The sequence below is a fragment of the Pelophylax lessonae genome, assembly GCF_965119305.1.
Source record: "Pelophylax lessonae genome assembly, chromosome: 2".
Lineage (NCBI taxonomy): Eukaryota > Metazoa > Chordata > Amphibia > Anura > Ranidae > Pelophylax > Pelophylax lessonae.
In genome coordinates, this window is record NC_138769.1 from 332,082,436 (window position 1) to 332,103,659 (window position 21,224).

Below are 21,224 nucleotides of genomic sequence, written 5' to 3' on the forward strand. Positions count from 1 at the left end.
TTTTTTAATGCGTAGCAAACACACAAACGCTATAGGTGCATTTATTCACATCGCACACGAGCAATTGTGAACAAGGCCTTACTGATCAAGACCAAATAAGCAGTCAATGAAGTTAAAATTCAGCATGTGTTTACCTATATATAGTCAGTGGCACAAAGTACTAGAACCAGACAACTGGAAACTTCAGGGGGAGTGTGGGCAAACTACATATTTCTCAGTAAGGTTTTGTTGGGAAAAAAAAAAAAAAGTGTGGCTCTTGCAAACTAGGACAAGTGTGGAACTAAGATTTTCCCACCACACACATGGTCCACAAATCATGGTATTTTAAGACCAAACTTCTTGTAAAATTAACAGCAAGTTCAAGGTCAGACACGCAATGTTTTTTTGACATCACAAACTACGTGACCTAAATTTATAAGATTGTCATAAGCAGTTTAGTCCTATTCCTCTCTATGCTACATCAAAAAGTGTTCAAAACATATGGTTCATGCACTGCAATCCCCCCCCCCCCCAAACAGGCTGCTACATGCATCACACATGTGCATGTTCAATGCACACCATTATTAAGTAAAATATTAAACCTCATTATCTGCAATATCCTTGTGCAATTCTGCAGCCTTATTTCAGAAGATACAATGTTGTCATACATATTAAGAACGCAAGGACAAGCAGAAATACAGAGGTCAAACAGATGTATCCTTATACCCTGAAGGCCACACTTTGTGCATACTAAAGCCAAAATTAAATGGTTTCATGGCAGTTTATAGACACAGCAGTTCATAACTAAGTGCAGTATCTGGAAGTCTAAAACTGGTGGCATTTGCTCCCATTAAAAAGAAAAAAAAAACTGCTTGGCAATGAAAACTTTAAGCAGGGCAACACTTCTCAATTCTTTTAGTCTGTGAAATTCCACATTTTTAGCAAAGTCCATTCCACAGACAAAATTCCTATCATTTTCTGAACAGACAGTCAAAATGTGCTCCATTCTGCACCTAAATAAAACAGTTAATAGTTAAGTCCAAACAGTTCACAATAGTATTGCTGCAACACAACCTGTAAAGATTTAAAAATGTACAAACACATAAACCCTACGTAGTACTATCCCCACCCTACCCATTGCTTTTTCCTACATAAAACTATGCAGAAAAGTAATAAATAAAAGCAGAGGACCGTTTATAGGTTAACAAAGGATAACCCATTTTCACATGTCTGCATTTTAACATTTTGAATGTGTCCCGGCTCAGTTTTACACATTTGTACAGAAAGCGTGCAATAGACCCACCCTCCCCAGTTTTAAGCAGGCAACTTTTGACATTGCAGTGACATCTGCAAGACTCATGGCACAGATACAATGTGTTACCTGATGCACAGGTGAAATAATGCTGTATATATGAACACTGTAAAGTCACCTCAGCCATCAAGGAGTAGTTCACAACCCCTTCAATCCCAAGGGACTGGTTGAATTAAAGTTCTTTTAAATACCACTACAAGCAAAGCAGTTGATGAAAAACTGGAGTAACGATGAAGCAATTCCCATTATATTTTGTGAATGAGACACACGCTGATTGCTTTTACAAAATGCACACTGCTTTTAAGCATGGAGGAAAATTGAAGATGGAAAAGAAGCAGAATGATATCACCTGGTACTGAAGGGGTTACCAAGCAGCAAAGCTCAAAGCAGCATTAATATTCCCCCCACAAAAGACAAAACTTCCACTATCCCAGTGAGGTATTTCTGGTTTCTGTGTGTCAAAAAATAGAAAAAAACATGAAAAACTGCAAAAAAAAAAAAAAAAGAAATGCATGTGCTGGTCAAACCTGTAGCCATACTGCAGAAAAGGTGGGGTGAGGGGACAGAGCAGTTTGAAGCGGTAAATTATTTGAGGTATTTACAGAGAAATGATGCTTATTAGCTATCTGGATTTGTCGCATCAGTTGATACAACACTAGCACTACTTACTGGGCACCTTTCTGAAATGAAAAGAAAAAATGCAGCAATTTTCGGGCAGAATAGCATGTCAAAAGGGCATAATGAGACTAGCATTTAAAAGAAAAGTTCATACGTAGCAAGTGCAGTAAGCACTACATTCGTTTTTGGAGTTCAGGGATCCATCACAAAGTGAAAATGCTGGTATAAATTGTGAGGATTCCACGGACTTGTAGATACTTACTCCAGAGCATACATTTTTAAAGGGTTAAAAAGGTCAAAAGCAGGGCCTGCCCTGCTGGCAGTGAAGACTAAAGGACCATTCACAACTGAGGCATGGGAAAGACATTTGGGAGATTTTAAAAAAGGTGATCCAAGCCTGAAATTAATTCTTGTGTTGCTAACAGCAACCAGGTTCCTAAAGTGTACAAGAGGAACAGCTGAAATCTTGTTGGTCTGTATAGGCATCATGCTTTCTTTTCAGATACACAAGACCTAACATCAATTTAAAGGGAATTTCAAAGAGTCCTTTAAACTGCACCAATCATTTTAAGACAGAAAGTGGGATGTGTTACATCTACAATGCAATTACATATAAATGCTGTGTGAGTCTACGGAAAGGTTTTATTGCCTAAAAATGATCCCAAACCCAACCCTTACTACAAGTAAAAAGGTTTCATATCAAATCACAGCAGCATAACACGGGCATTTTCATGTGCTGGCAAATACTTACATACGGTTTCGGGAAGTGGAGATTTCCTGGGGAGGGCAGCGGAAAAATAATGGCAATCTGCATCTTAAAAACCAATGGCAGTGTTTGCCACATGGCCCTTATATTAAAATCTTATTCATATTACACATTCATTTTAATACAGAAAAAAAACTAATTTAATTAATCTGCAATATAGTGCAATTGTTTTGCAGCCTGCACACTCTAAAGTACAAGCTGCAATGGTAAAGAACCTGACAGACAGCGATACCTGTAAAAAAACAAAATCACTTAAAAAGGTATTTTACATTAAAGACTAAACCTCATTTAGTAAGTTTATGGCCCCACACAGTTATACTTTACCATATATGTATATACTCACAAAGCAGCGTGAAGTTAAGACAAGTATGACAACTTTTGTTATAACCAAAGATGAAGAAATGCTGGCTTTTAAAAGAAAATAAAAAGTGACCATTTGGAGCATAATCTTCAGATATCTTGAAAGGTTTGAGGTAAAGGTTCAGTCCAACGCATCAGAAGACAGTTGAAGTTTTTGATATATTTAAATTAAAAAAAAAATGTAAAAACAAAACCAAGTAATTACTTTCTTCAATTAAGATGAGACTGAAGAAATTCAGTGCAAAAAGTCCAAAGTGTGCTGGTAGGAAGCCAAGAGCGCTATCCCTGACAACAGGAGACTGGATTGAACCATACATTTCAGAGCTCTGAGGAAAATGGAGATTGGTATGGTGTCCTGCAGCTCTGTCAGGCAAAGTACATTGTGTGCTGTGTGTCGTGATGAATCTGAACAGCTTTAGCCAGAGCCTGCGGATCACGACCATTGCTCTGTCCAGAAACATGGCTTCCTTCAGCGCTGGATAAGAGAACAAAAAAAAAAAAGAAAAGTTAGTGTTGGTCAGGGTTTTTCTAAAAATCAATATAGATTCTTAATGCAGGGCTTGACAAATTTGCCTGAAATCTAGAAGCCAGCTAAAAAAGTTAGGAGCCAGTTTTTTTTTTGTTTTTTTTTTAAGCTAACAACCAAGCTTTATTTAAAAAAACGGATAGAACCCACTCTCCTCTATAGCGCAATTGGATGGAAACAGACTGTCTCTTTCCATCCGATGCCATCTGATCCGATCCACGGGATGGATAGAAAAAAGAACCACCATCCGTCTGTTTTTGGCGGACAGGATCAGATGGCGGCAGATTACTGCTCCATAGAGGAGAATGAAGGGTCCGATCAGGTCTGCCTGAAAAACTGACAGGCGGACCTGTTCAGACAGCCCGTGTGAAAGGGGCCTTCGGCTGTGGCACGGTGATGAGGAAAAAAAAAAAAAGAAGATTATATATATTTTTTTTTTTTAATAAGAATTGAAGAAAAAAAACATTTTTTATTTTTTTAATAATTAAAAAAAAAAAGAAAAAATTATTTATTTTTTTTAAATTTAAAAAATAAATTAATAATAATAACCCTACTCCCTGTCCACTTACCTTTAAGCAAAGGTAACTGGACAGAGAGATGAAGCCTGTAAAACTTCCCTCTCCTCTCCTGTTTGGAAGGAGATGGAAAGGCATTGAGAACATGCATTACTCCCAGCCACCACAAGAGGGCGCCAGTTCCCCAGCCTCTCTCATCTCACAGAAGAAGGCCGAAAAGCCGGGGCCTCAATTTTTCGACGGCGCGGAAGTCCGTGCACTCGGGGAAGGAGGTGGGGGCGCAAAAGGGACAGGGCACCTCCTGCAGGGCACCCCAGGCGCCAGGTCGCTAATTCTAGTCGCAAATGCGACCTGGCGCCCGGGGATTGTCGAGCCCTGTCTTAATGGGATATGCAGAATAACCTTTCAATGAACCCAACTACAGGTGTACACGCTTTAAATCTAAAAGACCTAGAGAGTTGGCTGTGAGAAAAAGGAAAGTTGTATACAGAGCAATTCGTTGCAAGGACCCATTCAATCCATGGACAATGTTAGTTTTTGGGCTCTAACACCACATGAACCTAAAAAGACCAATCTTATGGTGAAATGGTCATGTGTTTACAAGGCATTATCAAAATCAACACCAACTAATGTTATAATGGGAAAAACAATCTAACTTTCCAGCAAGAAACAAATCCGTCTATTCAAGGGATTCCTATTGTTTCTCCGTCAAGCAAGGTTAAAGCAGAGCTCCACCCAGAGTTGAGGCCTCCATCCCCCCTCTTCCACAAATGGCATTTTTTTTGAAAGTGGGGGTTAGAGATTGGAGGGTATACCTGGTTTTGACAGGTACCCAATACGACGGGAAATTCTCGTCTCCCCTCCTCCCTCCCTGCAGTCTTCTGGGACAACTCACAGGTCCCAGAAGACTGCAGGAACATTCCCAACACAGCGTGACTTGTGCATGTGCAGTGGGCACCCAGCTGTGAAGCTGCAAGCTGGTTCAGACAAGTGCCCACAGTTGACATGCCAGCTCTGGAGAAAGAAGCCGTGGGAAGGGGTGGCTCGGGGGGATCATATAGTTGGATCGTGGGGCAGGCGAGTGTGTGTTTATTAGAAAGCAGCCGCTACAAAACTGTCTGTTAATATACCAAAAAACTACTGGAGCTTGGCTTTAATAAACTGAGAAAAAAATTACGTACGGAATGATTGACAAAAAGGTTTCTGGAACCGCTATAAATGAGTGGGCTGACTGTACTTCACAATTTAAACAAAATAGAAGTCAGGGACACTATTGGAACTCATAGCTTGAAAATATTAAACCTACTTTTCTAAATACGTATTTTATTTATATGGTACTCAGCATAAATGAGTACACCCCTTTTGAAAAAAATGGGAACATTGTTCTTACCGTAAAATCCATTTCTCTGAGTTCATTGATGGACACAGCACTCCATAAATCATAACTAGTGGGTTATATTGCCTCCTTCAGGAGTAGGACTAGGCAGAACAAAAAACACCTGGCTACGCCCAAGGGCCGTCCACAGCTGGTATATAACCCCCCTGCTCTGCTCTAGGTAATCAGTCTAGTAGCAAGCAGTATTAGAAGTATCAGAACTGTGTGCTGTGTCCAATTTTATCTTTTATTTTGTCACTATAATAAAAACGGATTTACACTATATTTTGGCTTCCCTATCATATTTTCTCATATACATCTGCTTGAGACCCTATCCTGCGGTCCAGATCCAGATTGGAACATCTACCATCTATCCCTGGATTGGATAAACCTGGTGGAGGATTGATCTATCCTTAAAGGGATCAAAAGCGATCTGGGTCCTTGCGGCCTAAAGCCATCTGGTAAGAAGCAAATATTGCTGAATTTTATCAAGAGCACAAAAGCACTTTGAAGATTTTATTTAATCACCGCGGACTTTTTTACCTATTGCACAAAAATATAAATGAATTACAGATTTTATAGATTTTATTGCTAATTACATGCGTTTTTATGTCATACAAGGTTTTATAACACAAGTGTCACTAATTGCAATTTTATTATCACTAAAAGTCACCTATTTTTATATAGACACAGAGATATATATTTCACCTTTTTACTAGGTTGTTATTACAAAAGGTTCACATTATGGTATTATAGATGATTTTAAAGTCCACCATTTATTTATTGGTAAAACGAGGTTTATCTCTATGGACATAATTGATTGGTGTAGACAATCTAATACCCCCTAACACCCCTGGAACACCACCACTGATTACCAGCGCCTATTTTTTCACTTATCTACTACTTGTATTTTTTTGGCACACCACCATTAAAATAAAAAAGGGCAGCAGGTTTTTGCATTACATCAAGGGCCAAAACATTATAACCAGGCGCCTTCACCATCTATAATCTACTCCAAAAATTATAACTAGTGGGACATCCAAAAGCAGTGCCTATGGAAAGTGAGGGGTGGGGAAAATAACTGAAGGCTAAACATAGGAGTCCTTAACCAGGACAAGGAGCCTTAACTGGGTCTCAGGAGCCTCGTCTGAAAAATAAAGGTTTAAAGAAAAAACACCCCTCAAGAGGGAACAGCCCCTCTTAAACAGCAGCCTGCAAAACTTTGCGGCCAAAATAAGCATCCGGAGACGCCAAAGTATCTAGCTGATAGAATTTTGTAAAGGTATGCATGGACAACCAAGTGGCCGCCTTGCAAACTTGCGATATCAATGCCTCAGCGCACTAGTACAATGCGCCCTGACAGGGAAACGTGGAACCTGACCTTTAATGGAATAGGCCTTAGTCACTGTCTGTCTGATCCATCTGGAGATGGTAGCCGAGTGAATCATGGCTTGTGGTCCCTTAAGTTTGCGCAGAGGAAGGACCACCCTGGTAAGAAATAGAATCAGCCCTAGGTAAATTATTCCCTGGACATAGTTCAGACATCACCTGAACCTTTGCAGGAATTAAGTCTGCAGAAGGAGACTTAGGACCTTTAAAACCTGAAAAGGACATGCTTTGTCCCCCTTTTTGTGTACCCCCAAAAAGAAACATTTCGCTGATCTCCTTGACACTCAACAAAGAAGTCCATGGGGCCGGAAACCAGTGAAGATGTCCCTCCATCCCAATAATGGGTGAGGGCAGACAAGGAGTCTTGTTTACTGGTCCGGGGAAGATAGCTCTAGCCTTACCAGACCAAGGTTGCTTGGAACCTCCGGGGGAAGATTTAATAAGATCCATTTCCCCTATTCTCTGTCCCAGAAGCACAAAATAATTTTCTATGGGCTGAGGAAGGCAGCCCTCTACTGCGGCGAGGCTCTTCCCTTTCCTTGACTGTGGCAGGAAGGTACTCTTCCCTCCCATGATACCCTTAAGGATGCCATCCAGGGTATCCCCAAACAAGCGATCACCTTGAAAGGGCAGCTTAATGAGAGCTTTCTTAGTGGCTTGGTCTGCGGACCAATTCTTAAGCCACAGCACGCGCCTAATCACCACCAAGGAAACAAAGTTTGGACAGCACAGGAGCTGTATTCAAAGCTGCATCACAAAAACTGCAGCCCATGAACCAACTGGCCTGCTAAATCAACATAAGCAGCAGGGATCTGGTGCATCCATGGTGACAACTGTCCAATATATAGTGAGGAAGGATTTTCCTTGCATGAGCATCGGGGACCGAAGCCACCAGATCATGGACTCATTGGTCACCCGGCTCAGCTGGATCTGAAAGTCCAGGGAATTTGGATTCTTGTTCCATTTGAGAAGGATTTCCTTCTGGAGGATCCTCATGTGGAATAGAGTGAAGGGGACTGCCCTGAAGGATAACACCATCAGTCCCAGAACTTTCATACAGGTCCGAAGGGACGACCATTTGCTGGACAGCAACAGCTGAACCGCAGTCTGGAATTTTTGGAGTTTTTCCAGAGGGAGAAACACCCTGGCTGAGGACGAGTCCAAAGTCAGCCCCAAGTAGTCCAGTCTTATGGAACGGACCAAGGACGACTTCTGAAGGTTCACAATCCACCGGAACTCCTCCAGAGTTCTCATGGTAATTTCCAAATTAGTTTCCAGCACCGTAGGAGACTCTGCACGGAGAAGCAGATCGTACAGGTAACCCAGGACCAATATCCCCCACTGCCACAACAGCGCCAGGATTGGAGCCAACAACTTTGTGAAGACCTGAGGAGCAGAGGCGAGACCAAAGGGCAACGCCACAAACTGATAGTGATCCTCTCCCAAGGCAAAACTGAGGAACCGTTGGTGTCCTGCACAGATTGGGATGTGAAGGTAGACATCTTTGATGTCTATGGAAGCCAGGAAATCCCCTGATGTAGGGAGGCCACCACCATGTGAACCGATTCCATCTTGAATTTTTGAACTTGCACAAGGCAATTTAGTGCTTTCAGGTCCTGGGAACCGTGAACAGGTTTAAAAAAAAGCCCTAAAAACATTCCGCACACAGAACCGCAACTATTACCCCCTGTTGTACCAGGTCCTGAACTGCCCCAGAGAGCGCCAGCAAACGACCTAGGGACAGTCGCACATTGGAAGGGAAAAATCTTACCGGAGGGACAGATCGAAATTCCATCTTGTATCCTGACTGCATGACCTTCTAAACTCATTTGTCTGGAATATGGGAAAACCACAGGTCCGGAAACCGGCAAAGACCTCCCCCCACCCCAGATACGGGTGAGGGCACACCTTCAGGCCGAGGGGGTCTTGTCTGTAGGTCTGGAGAAACCAGGCTTTTGTTTGCCAGGCCAGGGTCGCTTGGAACCGCCCGAGGGAGCCTTGAAGGGCCTTGCCTTATCGACTGACCCTGAGGGATGAAAAAACTTCTTGTGTGGTGAGAAGGGGGGACCCATCTAAGATGAGGGTCCTTACCCTTGTTAGCCTGTGTAAGAAAGGTACTCTTCCCCCCCTGTAAGACCTTTAACCACTTTCCAACTGCTCACTAGAGCTGTACTGCGGCAAAGTGGCTCTTTTAGGTCTGACGACGTAGACCTACGTCGCCAGACACTCCACTTTCGCGGCGATGCGCGTGCGCCGCCGGAGGCTCGCTCCCGCTGTATTCAGTCACAGCGGGAGTCAGGCCAGGGGAGGAGCAGCGGCGAAGGATGAAACCAAGGTTGAATGTTTTGGCCATAATTCCAAAAGATATGTTTGGCACAAAAACACTGCACATCAGCAAAAGAACACCATACTCAGTGAAGCATGGTGGTGGCAGCATCATGCTTTGGGGTGTTTTTTTTTATTTAGCTGGAACAGGGGCCTTAGTCAAGGTAGAGGGAATTATGAGCAGTTCCAAATACCATTCAATATTCGCACAAAACTTTCAGGCTTCTGCTAGAAAGCAGAACATGAAGAGGAACTTCATCTTTCAGCATGACAACGACCCAAAGCATACGTCCAAATTAACAAAGGAATGGCTTCACCAGAAGATGATTACATTTTTGCAAAGGCCAAACCAGAGCCCACACCTGAATCTGATTGGAAATCTGTGGGGTGATCTGAAGAGAGCTGTGCACAGGAGATGCCCCAACAATAGGACAGATTTTGAGTGTTTTTGCAAAGAATGGGCAAATATTGCCAAGTCAAGATGTGCCATGCTGATAGACTCATACCCAAAAAGACTGAGTGCTGTAATAAAATCAAAAAACACTTCAACAAAGTATAAGTTTAAGGGTGTGCACACTTATCCAACCATATTTTCGTTTTTTTTTTACTTCCCTCCACTTAGCCCACTTGCCGACCAGCCGCTGTAGATGTACTGCGGCAGGTCAGATCTCCCAGGCAAAACCCGTACATGTACGGCGCTCGCCTGGGAGGCGCTAGAGGGTGAGCGCACGGTGCCGGCGGCGCGCTCCCGCCCCTCAGCAGGGAAGCCAGTGCCGGCAGTGCATTATTGCTGGCATTAAGGGGTTAAATTTTGTGTGTCCATGTCACACGATTAATCCTACCGATACCCATAATTGTGAGTAACATAAAAAAAAAAAAAATTCCAATTTTTCTATTTCTGTAGTCCATATTTTTAAACAATTTTATTGTGCTTAAAATATCTACATAGAGCAAAAATTCATGAAATAATTCGGTCAGTGTAGTGAAATGTAATAATTTTATATTGGAGACACTAGGATATAGTGATTGATTAAATTAATATCACTGACTTAATCATTCAAACTTCTTGACAGCGTCAATGTATTCATTTAGTCAAGTGTGATCTGGTGACATGCATGATCCCTTTACTTTGAGGTGGTGAATACAACAAACTGAGCTATAAGAAATCTTATGGCACTTCCAAAGTGCCCAATAATTATTTGCTAGCAAACAGGAAGGGGCAGTCAATCTGACTGAGAATATTTTATAGAGACTTGCAGAAAGCTCAGTAAAAGTGTTGAGATTTAGGCAGACAAGCTGTCCCCTTCTGTAAAACACGAGGATCTGTACATTTTGATAATGAAATTGATTTTGAAAAAAAAAAAGTGCTTAATTTGTTTTAGGAGTACTAAACTTCTGATTATAAAAAAAAAAAACCCAGCCCCAACCCCTCTATTGTCCAAACTAATCTAATATAGACCCCGATATTTAGTTTCTTAGAGCAGCAGCCTCCCACAGTATTGACATTCCAGACCTAGAAATCTACTGTCACTGGCAGCAATTGCCCATAAAAATAAAATGGACCCATACTCCTATACTAGAGACAACTATGAAGGCATTCTAATGATCAGATTTCCCATTACTTCCTGTTCTGTCTAGTCAACTCAATTGAGCTGGTTGCTTGAAGAAACCTCAAAACAGCTGTTTTTCCTGTCAGTTTCAGTTAGTGACAGGTTCTAAATCTTTGTTCTCTATTTAAAATGGAATATAGTGCATCTGAGCACTACAAACCCAAAATGCTACTTTAATTCATTTTTAACATTCAGCCATACATCCATGTCTCTATGCTTTATATTTTGCAGAGAAATCACTTTGAAAAACTCCCCCTAGCACTTCTGGTCACAGCCATCTTGAGTAAGGGCAGATGATTCAAGTAGCATTACTTCCTGGATGCCATCTACCCTTACCCCAGGAATGCAGGCAGGAGGGTGTGCTGGTGAACACCCCTCCCCCGCTGAAGATTTCTGGGATTAATGACATTTGCCTAGGCTTTAAACCCAGGAAGTAACCAAATATATATATATATATATATATATATATATATATATATACACACATACATACATACACACACACTCCTACTTAATAATGTAAGCAGCATAAGCATTAAAAATAATAAATGTGGATTGAGAGAGTGAAGTTCTGCCTCAGAACAAAATTTGTGCTGGAAATTGTATATAAAACAGATCAGAGGGTCCATCTGCTGTTATACAGGTCAACACTGCCTGTCTTCTCCCCAGGGATGGCTGAATTTTGACCCCAAAAACCCAAAGTAGTAACTGCAAAGTCTGTTAACACAGCCTACATACACGGCATAGTACAACATTCTAACTTGGCACGGCAACAAGTAGTAACTTATAACAAACTTGTGAAATGCAAACTAAAAAAAAAAAACGTGAATAATAGAGCACACAGCTTTCCCGAAAAAGATTAAAGCTTTTACATTCACTACTGGTTGTGTGCACTGTATAATCTGCATGTGGCCTCAGCTACATAAAGTGTACAGTGTTGTGCTTTGGCAGCGAGACAGAACTTTATCTGCCCGCCTCTCCAACTCAGCCAATTAGAGGAATCTTCGTATTTATTCATAGAATACAAAGCTCGCGGTGAATAGCGAAGCAGATTTTGTTCCAGGCGTGTTCACTGGCGAACACACTGCGGTATATGGTATGCAGCTGAGGCCACATACAGCTTTAACAGCATACACAGAGGGGGCATCTAGTAGTGAAGGCAATAGCTCATTTGAAGATTTAAACAGCTGGAGATCAATTTTAAGGTTGCACTGTTAAAGTGTGAAGATTCAGCATGTTACAAATACCCTTTGTGGACCTTTTCTTTAAGGCCCTGGATTCTAAAGATGACATTGGAGACATTCAGAATCACCTTGAGTAATTCTGCAAAACTAGACTATCTACAGTACTATATTAGCCAACCGGTTCAATAGACAATTACTTGCCCAGTAGTAATGTGGGTATATCTATGACCAGCTATAGGACTAGCCATTTGTCAATTATTACTATCCCAGATCATTACACTCTCACCTGTCATGATCTTTGTCCACAAGATGGTATCTTGCTCTGAATGCCACCAGCCTAGCATAGTAAGCAGGAGCAGGGATGGAGACTGAACGAGTACATCGGACGTAGGTGTGGCACAGCTGGTATGTTAACAGTTGAAGCTCATCAGCTGTAAAGCAATTATCATCCCACAATACCTGGTAATGAGATGGGCGACTGGTTCCCTGTAAGAAAATATTACACAAATAGCTGTCAAAGGCTCCAGACTTCAAGACAAAACAAGTCTATGCTAAAATACACTACCTGAATGCCAGCATGACTACAGAGATAGAAGTCAAATTCAGATGGATGTGTAATGGTGCTGTCTACTGTAGTTCCAGCAGGCACGTTGCCACTTTTTCCCACCTAATAAAAAAAAACGCATCAGATGACAAAATTAACTTGAGTATATTTCAGCTACAGAATTTTGTTCAGGCTTGATAGGCTGTGAAAGTTCTGCATTACCTACTGTGTAATTTTTAAGTTTTTTTCACTTTCTTGGTTCTCCAGTAGCAAGGTGAACTGTCACACAACCAGGTGAGAGTTCTATTTATTGTGTCAACCTACTCTTTTTTATAGCATTCCTCCAGCTAAAGCAACCATTTCGCAGTTTAGCTATAGTCAAATAACTGCAAGGATATAACTTAAATAGAATTTATCTAGAAAACTTACAATTTCTGGGGAAATGGTGTGAAGTGTTCTTGCCGTGTGTGTGTGTGAATGCCGATATTTCGTGAACCATTCGGCGAAATGTTCCACAAAGTAATAGCACACCAATCGGGAACAATCCGCACGTTTTGTTATATTACTGTCTGTCTATGTAGTGTAAAAACTGTGGGAGGAGTTAGGGTGGTGAATTTGGCTATAATAGGAATATATATGTGAGATAACAGTAAGTGGTCTTGCCATGCAAGAACACTTAAGTTGGCCCAACAAACCTACGAATGGAGCAAAATACATCTTTACATACCCTCTCTGTTTTGTCAGCACAGAAAAGTCTAGTGTGATGTCTCTTTTGTACAACAATGTAGGTAATTCCAGGTCTGTAATCTTCCTCCAGACTGATGCAGGCTTTCCGAATAGCCATGAGTTCTGGCCAGGCAACCTATAGAGATTAAAAAAAAGTACTCCTATTAAGAAAACTTTTGGCTATAAAAAAAAAATATTCCTGAATCAACTGTTTAGACACATGAAAATCTGTTCTCTATGCTAGTTCCAAAATCTACATTAAGTATACAGCTATATATAAAGGCACTGGCAAGCAAAGCCACAAACAAATCAAGATGCTGAAAGCTTGAGAACGTTTATTGGATTATTTTTTGCTGTTAAAAATTAGGTCAAGAAAAAAAGATTTAAAATGTGAAGATGTGTTAATCCAAAAACATGATATAGGACTGGATGAGCTGCAAACCAGGTATATAAAAACCCTTAACTCACCTGTTTCATCTGCCCTTCAGATACACCACCCCTGTAGTAGATTATGCGGGTTGGCTTGAAACGAGTAGACTTGTAGAACTGGATGAGAAGCTCACGCACCATGTTGCTAAGATCCTGAATGACTTCCTGACTGTACAACAGCTCCTGGGTGGTCTCCTGACGAGAGGTCTGAACACGCACTGTAGCACAGTAACGACTGGGATGACCATCCATACTGCCCACAACAGCTGCAATAGAAGGTTTTTTGCCATCACCAGCAGGGGGATGGGTTACATCTGCCCCCAGAAATATCACTGGTTGCTGGAAAACAGAAGGCCTAAAATGGAAAGATACAAATGCAACACATTATATCCAACCTATGATGTAAAAAATATGTCAAGCCCAGATAGCCATTTCTAGAAAAAAAGCTTAAAGGAGTTGTAAAGTCAAAAGGTTTTTATCCTAATGCTTTCTATGCAATAAGATAAAAAGCCTTCTGTGTATAGCAGCCGCCCCAGCACCCCCTAATACTTACCTGTGACCCATCTCTATCCATCGATAGCCAATTAGGAGAGAGAGCCCCGCATGACAGACTGGTGGACGAGACATAGCTGCAGGAGCCAATGGCTCAGTCAGTAAGGCAATCAGAGAGGCGGGGCCGAATGGCAGCTCCGTGTTTGAATGGATACAGCTCGGCTGCCCCCATTGCAAGCTCCTTGCTGTGGGTGCACTTGACAGGAAGCAGCAAAGAGAGATCCAAGAAGAGGAGGATCTGGGCTGCTCTGTGCCAACCGACTGCACGAAACAGGTAAGTATACCATGTTTTTTTTTTAACAAACACAAGAGACTGTACAATCACTTTAAAGAAAGCACTATTTGACCAAGGTTTAAATAAGATGTACTCTTTTTTTTTTTGGTCGATGGAAGAGCATGACCTCACAAGATGGTACCTAAAGTGGATGTAAGCCCTCACATATACCCAGTGAAGTGAACAGCCTCACCCTCCGAAACAAATCTACCTACATAAGTTTTATTTGTATATCTGCTGTGTTCAGCTTTCTACATGATTTTGAACGTGAACATTGTATTAGAATTGTTTCTTCCCGTTTCAGCATTGGCTGTGGATTCCTGGCATACACTGTGTGACAGCTGATTGGAGGAAAGATACACCCCCCCACATAGGCAAAGGAAGAAAAAACATGCAGAGCTGTGCTGTGAATAGGCTACCTCTCTGCTCATCTATATGTACCCACCCCTACACAAATTTCCAGCTGCTTTTATCTTCTGTGCCAGAGAACTTGTCAGAAGTTCTCATGCGGATATCAGAACGGAGCAGCAGAAAGACACGGGACTTAGGGCTTTGGGGAGAGGTAAGTAAACACTACAGATATATGTGCCCAGGTGAAATTTCATGAATGGGGTTTGCATTCACTTTAAGGATATTTCCTTTCAGCCGACTTTAAAAGGAAGCCTGTCATTAGGGAAGTTAGGAGGGTGCCATGGCCAATTCTTTAAAAGCAAGAGGTTTGTATTTAAATTTAAAAGCAAGAGGTTTGTATTTAAATTTAAAATTTCCTTTAAGTTCATTAAGAGACAAAAATTCAGAAACTGGGTTACTGCCAACTACCGGAGGTTGGGACACTGGCAACAGAAAAGTTCAAAGCCAGCTCCAATACACAGGGCCAGTAAAAAAAAAAAAAACACAGACGGTGGGTTCTGTGTGCCTCGATAAATACTAAGATTTTGCAGTAAATTAAAATTAAATTTTCGACATCACCCATTGAGGGATACAGTAATTAAGCTGTTGGAACATACAAAAGCCGAACACTAAACAGCGGTGCAACTGAGAGGTGGAACCACTGACCTATCCAAACTATCAGGAACCCTAGCAAGTCCAAGGAACTTCCACAACCATGGGGAGACAACAGAGGATGAAACTAGTGCTCCAGACATGGACCGATGCCACTGCCAAGTGGAATGACACTAACCAAGAAAACACTGAGTCGGGGCAAGGTTGCCCACCAGCAATCCACCAAAACAGGTGAAACAAGTAACCTGATTATTATAAATAAGACAAGTACCCTGATTATGAGAAATACAACAATGGGGTGTGGTCAACAGAAAAATACTAGGCAACAGAACCCTGAAGGGAAATCTACATAAACCAAACAAAAACAGGTCCATCAAAAAAGACCAGCCAATATAAATGAGATGGCCCAATACACAGTCCGAAAATTCCGCAGCAATATCACAAAAAAAAATAAAAACCACACAGCATTATATCTCAATATAGCCAAAATATTTCTAAGTAAGACTGACTTAAGAGGCAGAAAATGTGAATACAGACACCCACAAAAGGATGGGCAGGGTCAGAAACCCAGACAGGTATAAAAGGCATTAAACAGAAATTACATAGCGCCAACAGTTTGAACGGCGCTTTACAAAATTAAAAAGGGGATTGTACAATTAAGACATAATGCACAACAAGAGGTAAATGAGGGTCATGCTGGTAAAAGCATACAATCTAAAAAAGAGGGGCAATTGCTACAAATAGGTAACTGTTAGTTAGAAAATGTAAAAATTCATTTAAAAAAAGTTAAAAAAAGGGCGCTAGAGAGCAGGAGATTCTGGTAGGAGCGAAAAGGACATTTGCGTGATATCTTAAGATCAGGTGGGTGCTGTAGCTCAGTGAAGAGTTGTGGATGCCTTTCTAGGTTAGTATTTTGAATTTTGTTTGGCGAGCAGAAGCCAGTAGCAGGATATCAGTGAGGGGCAGTGGATATGGATTGGCTGGTAAGGTGAAGGAGTCTGGCAACAGCATTCACGATAGGCCAAAGGGAGGTTAGGCCAACCAATTGCAATAGTCAAGTGCATATTTTGGAAATGTTACATAAGTGAAGGCAGCAAAATTTGTACAATGATTAAATGTGAGCTAAAAGGAGAGGTCAGACTCCAGGAATACATCTAGACCCTGCCATGAGGGGGAGGGAGAGACCAACACTTGTGCTATTGATCTTTACAGAAAAGATAGGGGACTGTGGAGAACAAGCAGGAGAAAACATCAGTTTTAGAGAGACTGAAGGGGCGAGCCGAGGGCTAGAGGGGAAAATCTGGGTGGCCTCAGCATAGAGAAAGTATTGGAAGTCATCATGTGAGCCAGTCAACTGACCAAGGAAATAGGTGTAGATGAAAATAGAAGGTGTTTGAGGACAGAGCCTTGGGGGACCCCTATAGAAGAGTACGATGGGGAGATCATGTGCTCCAACAACTCATATGTTGGAGGTAAAGTATGAAAGAGCAGTCTTAAAAGGTGAAAGTAACTATTTTGAGGAGAAGTTGGTCAAGTGCATCAAAGTCAGCACAAATAATTGCATGAATGTGTAGTTGCCATTGGCTTTAGCAGTTAGTGAGTCATGAGAAAGGCAGTTTTTATAGAATGCTGTAGGTGAATGGCATCAGAAGAAACGCAAGGATGAGCAGGCACCAATCTGTCTATCACCCCATTCATCCCAACAGTCAGGTAATGCCTGTAAATCTTAGGCCAAAATATTTGGATGTCTCTTGAAACCATAGCTCCCAGACAAAATAGGGGAGACTGAACATGCTTGAGTTAGCAGGAAAAGGTGAGTACTTTGGAAGGGTACTGGCATCTGCCAATCCTGTATGTCGGGAGTTAGTTCAGCAGAAGATCAATCTGGCAACCACAGAGTCCCACAAGAGGTTCAACAAACTGGAGGAAACAAGTCAATGCAAGGTACCGCTCTCAAAGACAAGTTTAAACTACAATAGGAGCAAGGTGTCCCAGGGTGTAAGGAACCTAGTCAGACCTGTAAAGATACACTGCTGTGTGCAGTAACCCCAACAAAAAAGCAGCTGAATGAGATGCCAGACAAGGGCTTGGCCTGTGAGCTACAGGGGGTGAGCAGAGCATATGAAAGCCAAGGAGGCAAGATACCCGAGGAACCCTGCATTACACACTAGATAAGCAGGGTATGGCCAAGGCCTCCAAAGCTAGTGCTGAAGGTTTGCCAATCTCAGACAGCTGCTATGATGCCAATCTCCGATAGCTGCTAGACCAACTCTAGCAGTGGTGTAGCAACAAATCTTGAAGTCAACAAGATAAAAATACCAGAAGGCTATCAAAAATTAGACTTCAGCAGATTTAAAGAAAGGGCATCCAACCTCCTAGGACACTAGCCAAAAACTAAGGCTAGCTGGGCAAAGAAGGGGTTTGGCTTTCAACGTTTGTTTGCCAGTGCCCCAAACTCCTGTAGGTGCAGTATAGCCTGACTTTCCTAAATTTGTGTCCCTCAATGCATGGGAAAAATGCTTTTTCTCTGGCTGTCACGCTGGCCTTTTTTCAATATTTCAGCCACTGACATAGAAAAATGATCAGTTCTGACTGGTCATAAACTTTACAGAACAGCGTTCCTGCTCTAAGCCTAAGAATTAAAGGGTTAGTTCACTTTATTTTTACAATGTGCTAGTGCACCACAGGCAGGGCTGGCCCAAGACATTGTGCTACCTGGGTCCGAGAATGAAATGCTGCCCCCCCCCCAAAAGAAAAAATTCCCGCCCTCCAAGAGGCCCCCACATTCTATAGGACTATGAAAGAAGTCAGAGGAGTGTGTGTGTGTACAGAGTGACAGCAAGAGCAGGACAGAGCAGTAGACACTGGGCAGATGAGCGCACCAGGCTGTCTATAGTGCCACAGTGCCCTGCAGGCCTGCGAGCATGGTACAGGAGAATGCGGGGCCGCGGGCATGGTGCAGGAGAATGCGGGGCCGCGGGCATGGTGCAGGAGAATGCGGGGCCGCGGGCATGGTGCAGGAGAATGCGGGGCCGCGGGCATGGTGCAGGAGAATGCGGGGCCGCGGGCATGGTGCAGGAGAATGCGGGGCCGCGGGCATGGTGCAGGAGAATGCGGGGCCGCGGGCATGGTACAGGAGAATGCCAATAGGAATGTCCCTAAGCAATATCTCAAGTAGGGGTGGGCATAGCAAAAACAAAGAATTTTAAACATTAAAAGCTTGCGGCCAAAACAAGCATCCGGAGATGCAAACACATCAACTTGCTTGCCTACTGCAGAGGGCATTTATACCAGCTAGGACTGCCCTTAAGTGGTGCTGTGTTTTTACTGCCTAATGTCGTACTCCTGTAGGTGGTGCTATAAACCCTATTGTCAAATATCAGAAGAGCTGAGTCCATCAATGAATGCATAAGAAAACCCTTTTAATGCAGTCACATGTCTGGCTGAATAGTGCCACAATCAATGCCCAACAGTAGGGCTTTTATATTAGAATTCAGCTGTTAAATAAATTCTCCCACAAAGAAAAAGAAAAGAAAAAAGTGACAAAAAAAAAAAAAAAAAAAGGATCTGTCACGCCTAACTTGTTACTAAAGATGCAAGCTCCAGTTTCATCTTTATTGTCTTACCGATTTGGAAAAAAAAACATAAGCATTAGGTTCATTTAATAGGACTGTTCCAAGTTTCAGTGTAAAGAGATGGCTCTCTACAGATTGAACTAAATATGTAATAAAATGGCACCTCCTAGTAATGAAGATGATCTACAGTATCTCACAAAAGTTTGTACACCCCTCACATTTTTGTAAATATTTTATTATATCTTTTCATGTGACAACACTGAAGAAATGACACTTTGCTACAATGTAAAGTAGTAAGTGTACAGCTTGTATAACAATGTAAATTTGCTATCCCTAAAAAATAACTCCACACACAACAATTCATGTCTAAACCACTGGCAACAAAAGTGAGTACACCCCTAAGTTAAAATGTACAAATTGGGCCCAATTAGCCATTTTCCCTCCCTGGTGTCATGTGACTCGTTTCGTGTTACAAGGTTTCAGGTGTGAATGGGGAGCAGGTGTATTAAATTTGGTGTTATCGCTCTCTCTCATACTGGTCACTGGAAGTTTAACATGGCACCTCATGGCAAAGAACTCTCTGAGGATCTGAAAAAAAAAAAATTGTTGCTCTACATAAAGATGGCCTAGGATACAAGAAGATTGCCAAGACCCTGAAACTGAGCTGCAGCACGGTGGCCAGGACCATACAGCGGTTTAACAGGACAGGTTCCACTCAGAACAGGCCTCGCCATGGTCGGCCAAAAAAGTTGAGTGCACCTTCTCAGCGTCATATCCAGAAGATGTCTTTAGGAAATAGACGTATGAGTGCTGCTAGCGTTGCTACAGAGGTTGAAGGGGGGGGGGGGGTCAGCCTGTCAGTGCTCAGACCATACACCACACACTGCATCAAATTGGTCTGCATGGTTGTCGTCCCAGAAGATGCACAAGAAAGCCCGCAAACAGTTTGCTGACAACAAGCAGACTAAGGACATAGATTACTGGAACCATGTCCTGTGGTCTGGTAAGACCAAGATAAACATATTTGGTTCAAATGGTGTCAAGGGTGTGTGGCAGCAACCAGGTGAGGGGTACAAAGACAAGTGTGTCTTGCCTTCAGTCAAGCATGGTGGTGGGAGTGTCATGGCCTGGGGCTGCATGAGTGCTGCAGGCACTGGGGAGCTACAGTTCATTGAGGGAACCATGAATGCCAACATGTACTGTGCTGAGGGTAAAGGTGATGGACTGGCCAAGCATGTCTCCAGACCTAAACCCTATTGAGCATCTGTGGGGCATCCTCAAACGGAAGGTGGAGGAGCGCAAGGTCTCCAACATCCCCCAGCTCCGTGATGTCATCCTGGAGGGGTGGAAGAGGACTCCAGGGGCAACCTGTAAAGCTCTGGTGAACTCCATGCCCAAGAGGGTTAAGGCAGTGCTGGAAAATAATGGTGGCCACAAAAAAAATGGATTTTTGTAAAATCTTACCGTAAAATCCTTTTCTCTTAGCTCATTGACAGACGTAGTCCTCTGTGATACAGCACCTTCGGGTTATGTTGCCTCCACAGGAGCAGGACTAGACAGGAAATTAAAAAGCTCTGGCCACACCCTAGGGGCAGTCCCAGAGGGTATATCCTCTCTCTCTCTGCCTCAGCAAATCAGTTATGTGAAAAAGCAGTCTTTAGAGATTTTAACCCAACCCAACTAAAAAAACAGAGGGGCGGGGACTACGTCTGTCAATGAGCTAAGAGAAAAGGATTTTACGGTAAGATCTTACAAAAATCCATTTTTCTCTAGCGCTCATTGACAGACGTAGTCCTCGGTGATACAGCACCTTCGGGATGTCCCAGAGCAGTATCACAAATGAGGGGTGGGAAAATGAAAATCAAATCCCAATCTAGAAGGCCCAACCGGTGCCAACTAGAAGTTTACAATGCTCATCCTTAATGATGAGACTCAACAAAAAAGAGAAAAAATTTTTTTTTTTTTTTTTTCTCAAACAGAAAAAACCCTCGAGGTAGACCACCGGTCTCCTCAAATTGCGGCCTGCAAAACCTTGCGGCCAAATGAGGCATCCGCCGATGCCGTCACATCAATTTTATAGAACTTTGTAAAGGTATGTACCGACGACCAGGTGGCCGCCTTACATACCTGGACCACTGACGCCTGATGGCGAAAGGCCCAGGA

The 21,224-nt window shown here is 42.5% G+C and overlaps 1 protein-coding gene across 1 annotated transcript in view; it reads right to left on the minus strand.

Annotated features, from left to right (window-relative positions):
- Nucleotides 1-276: 276 nt before the first annotated feature.
- Nucleotides 277-21,224, minus strand: part of LOC309545130 (protein argonaute-4) — a 149,645-nt gene continuing 128,697 nt past the window's right edge. Inside the window, exons 14-18 of the mRNA XM_082244260.1 lie at nucleotides 13,698-14,013; nucleotides 13,231-13,365; nucleotides 12,525-12,626; nucleotides 12,246-12,445; nucleotides 277-3,510 (exon numbers count right to left, since the gene is read on the minus strand). Coding sequence (XP_082100386.1) covers nucleotides 3,402-3,510; nucleotides 12,246-12,445; nucleotides 12,525-12,626; nucleotides 13,231-13,365; nucleotides 13,698-14,013 — 862 coding nt within the window. The 3' untranslated portion in view covers nucleotides 277-3,401. The remainder of the gene's footprint in view (nucleotides 3,511-12,245; nucleotides 12,446-12,524; nucleotides 12,627-13,230; nucleotides 13,366-13,697; nucleotides 14,014-21,224) is intronic.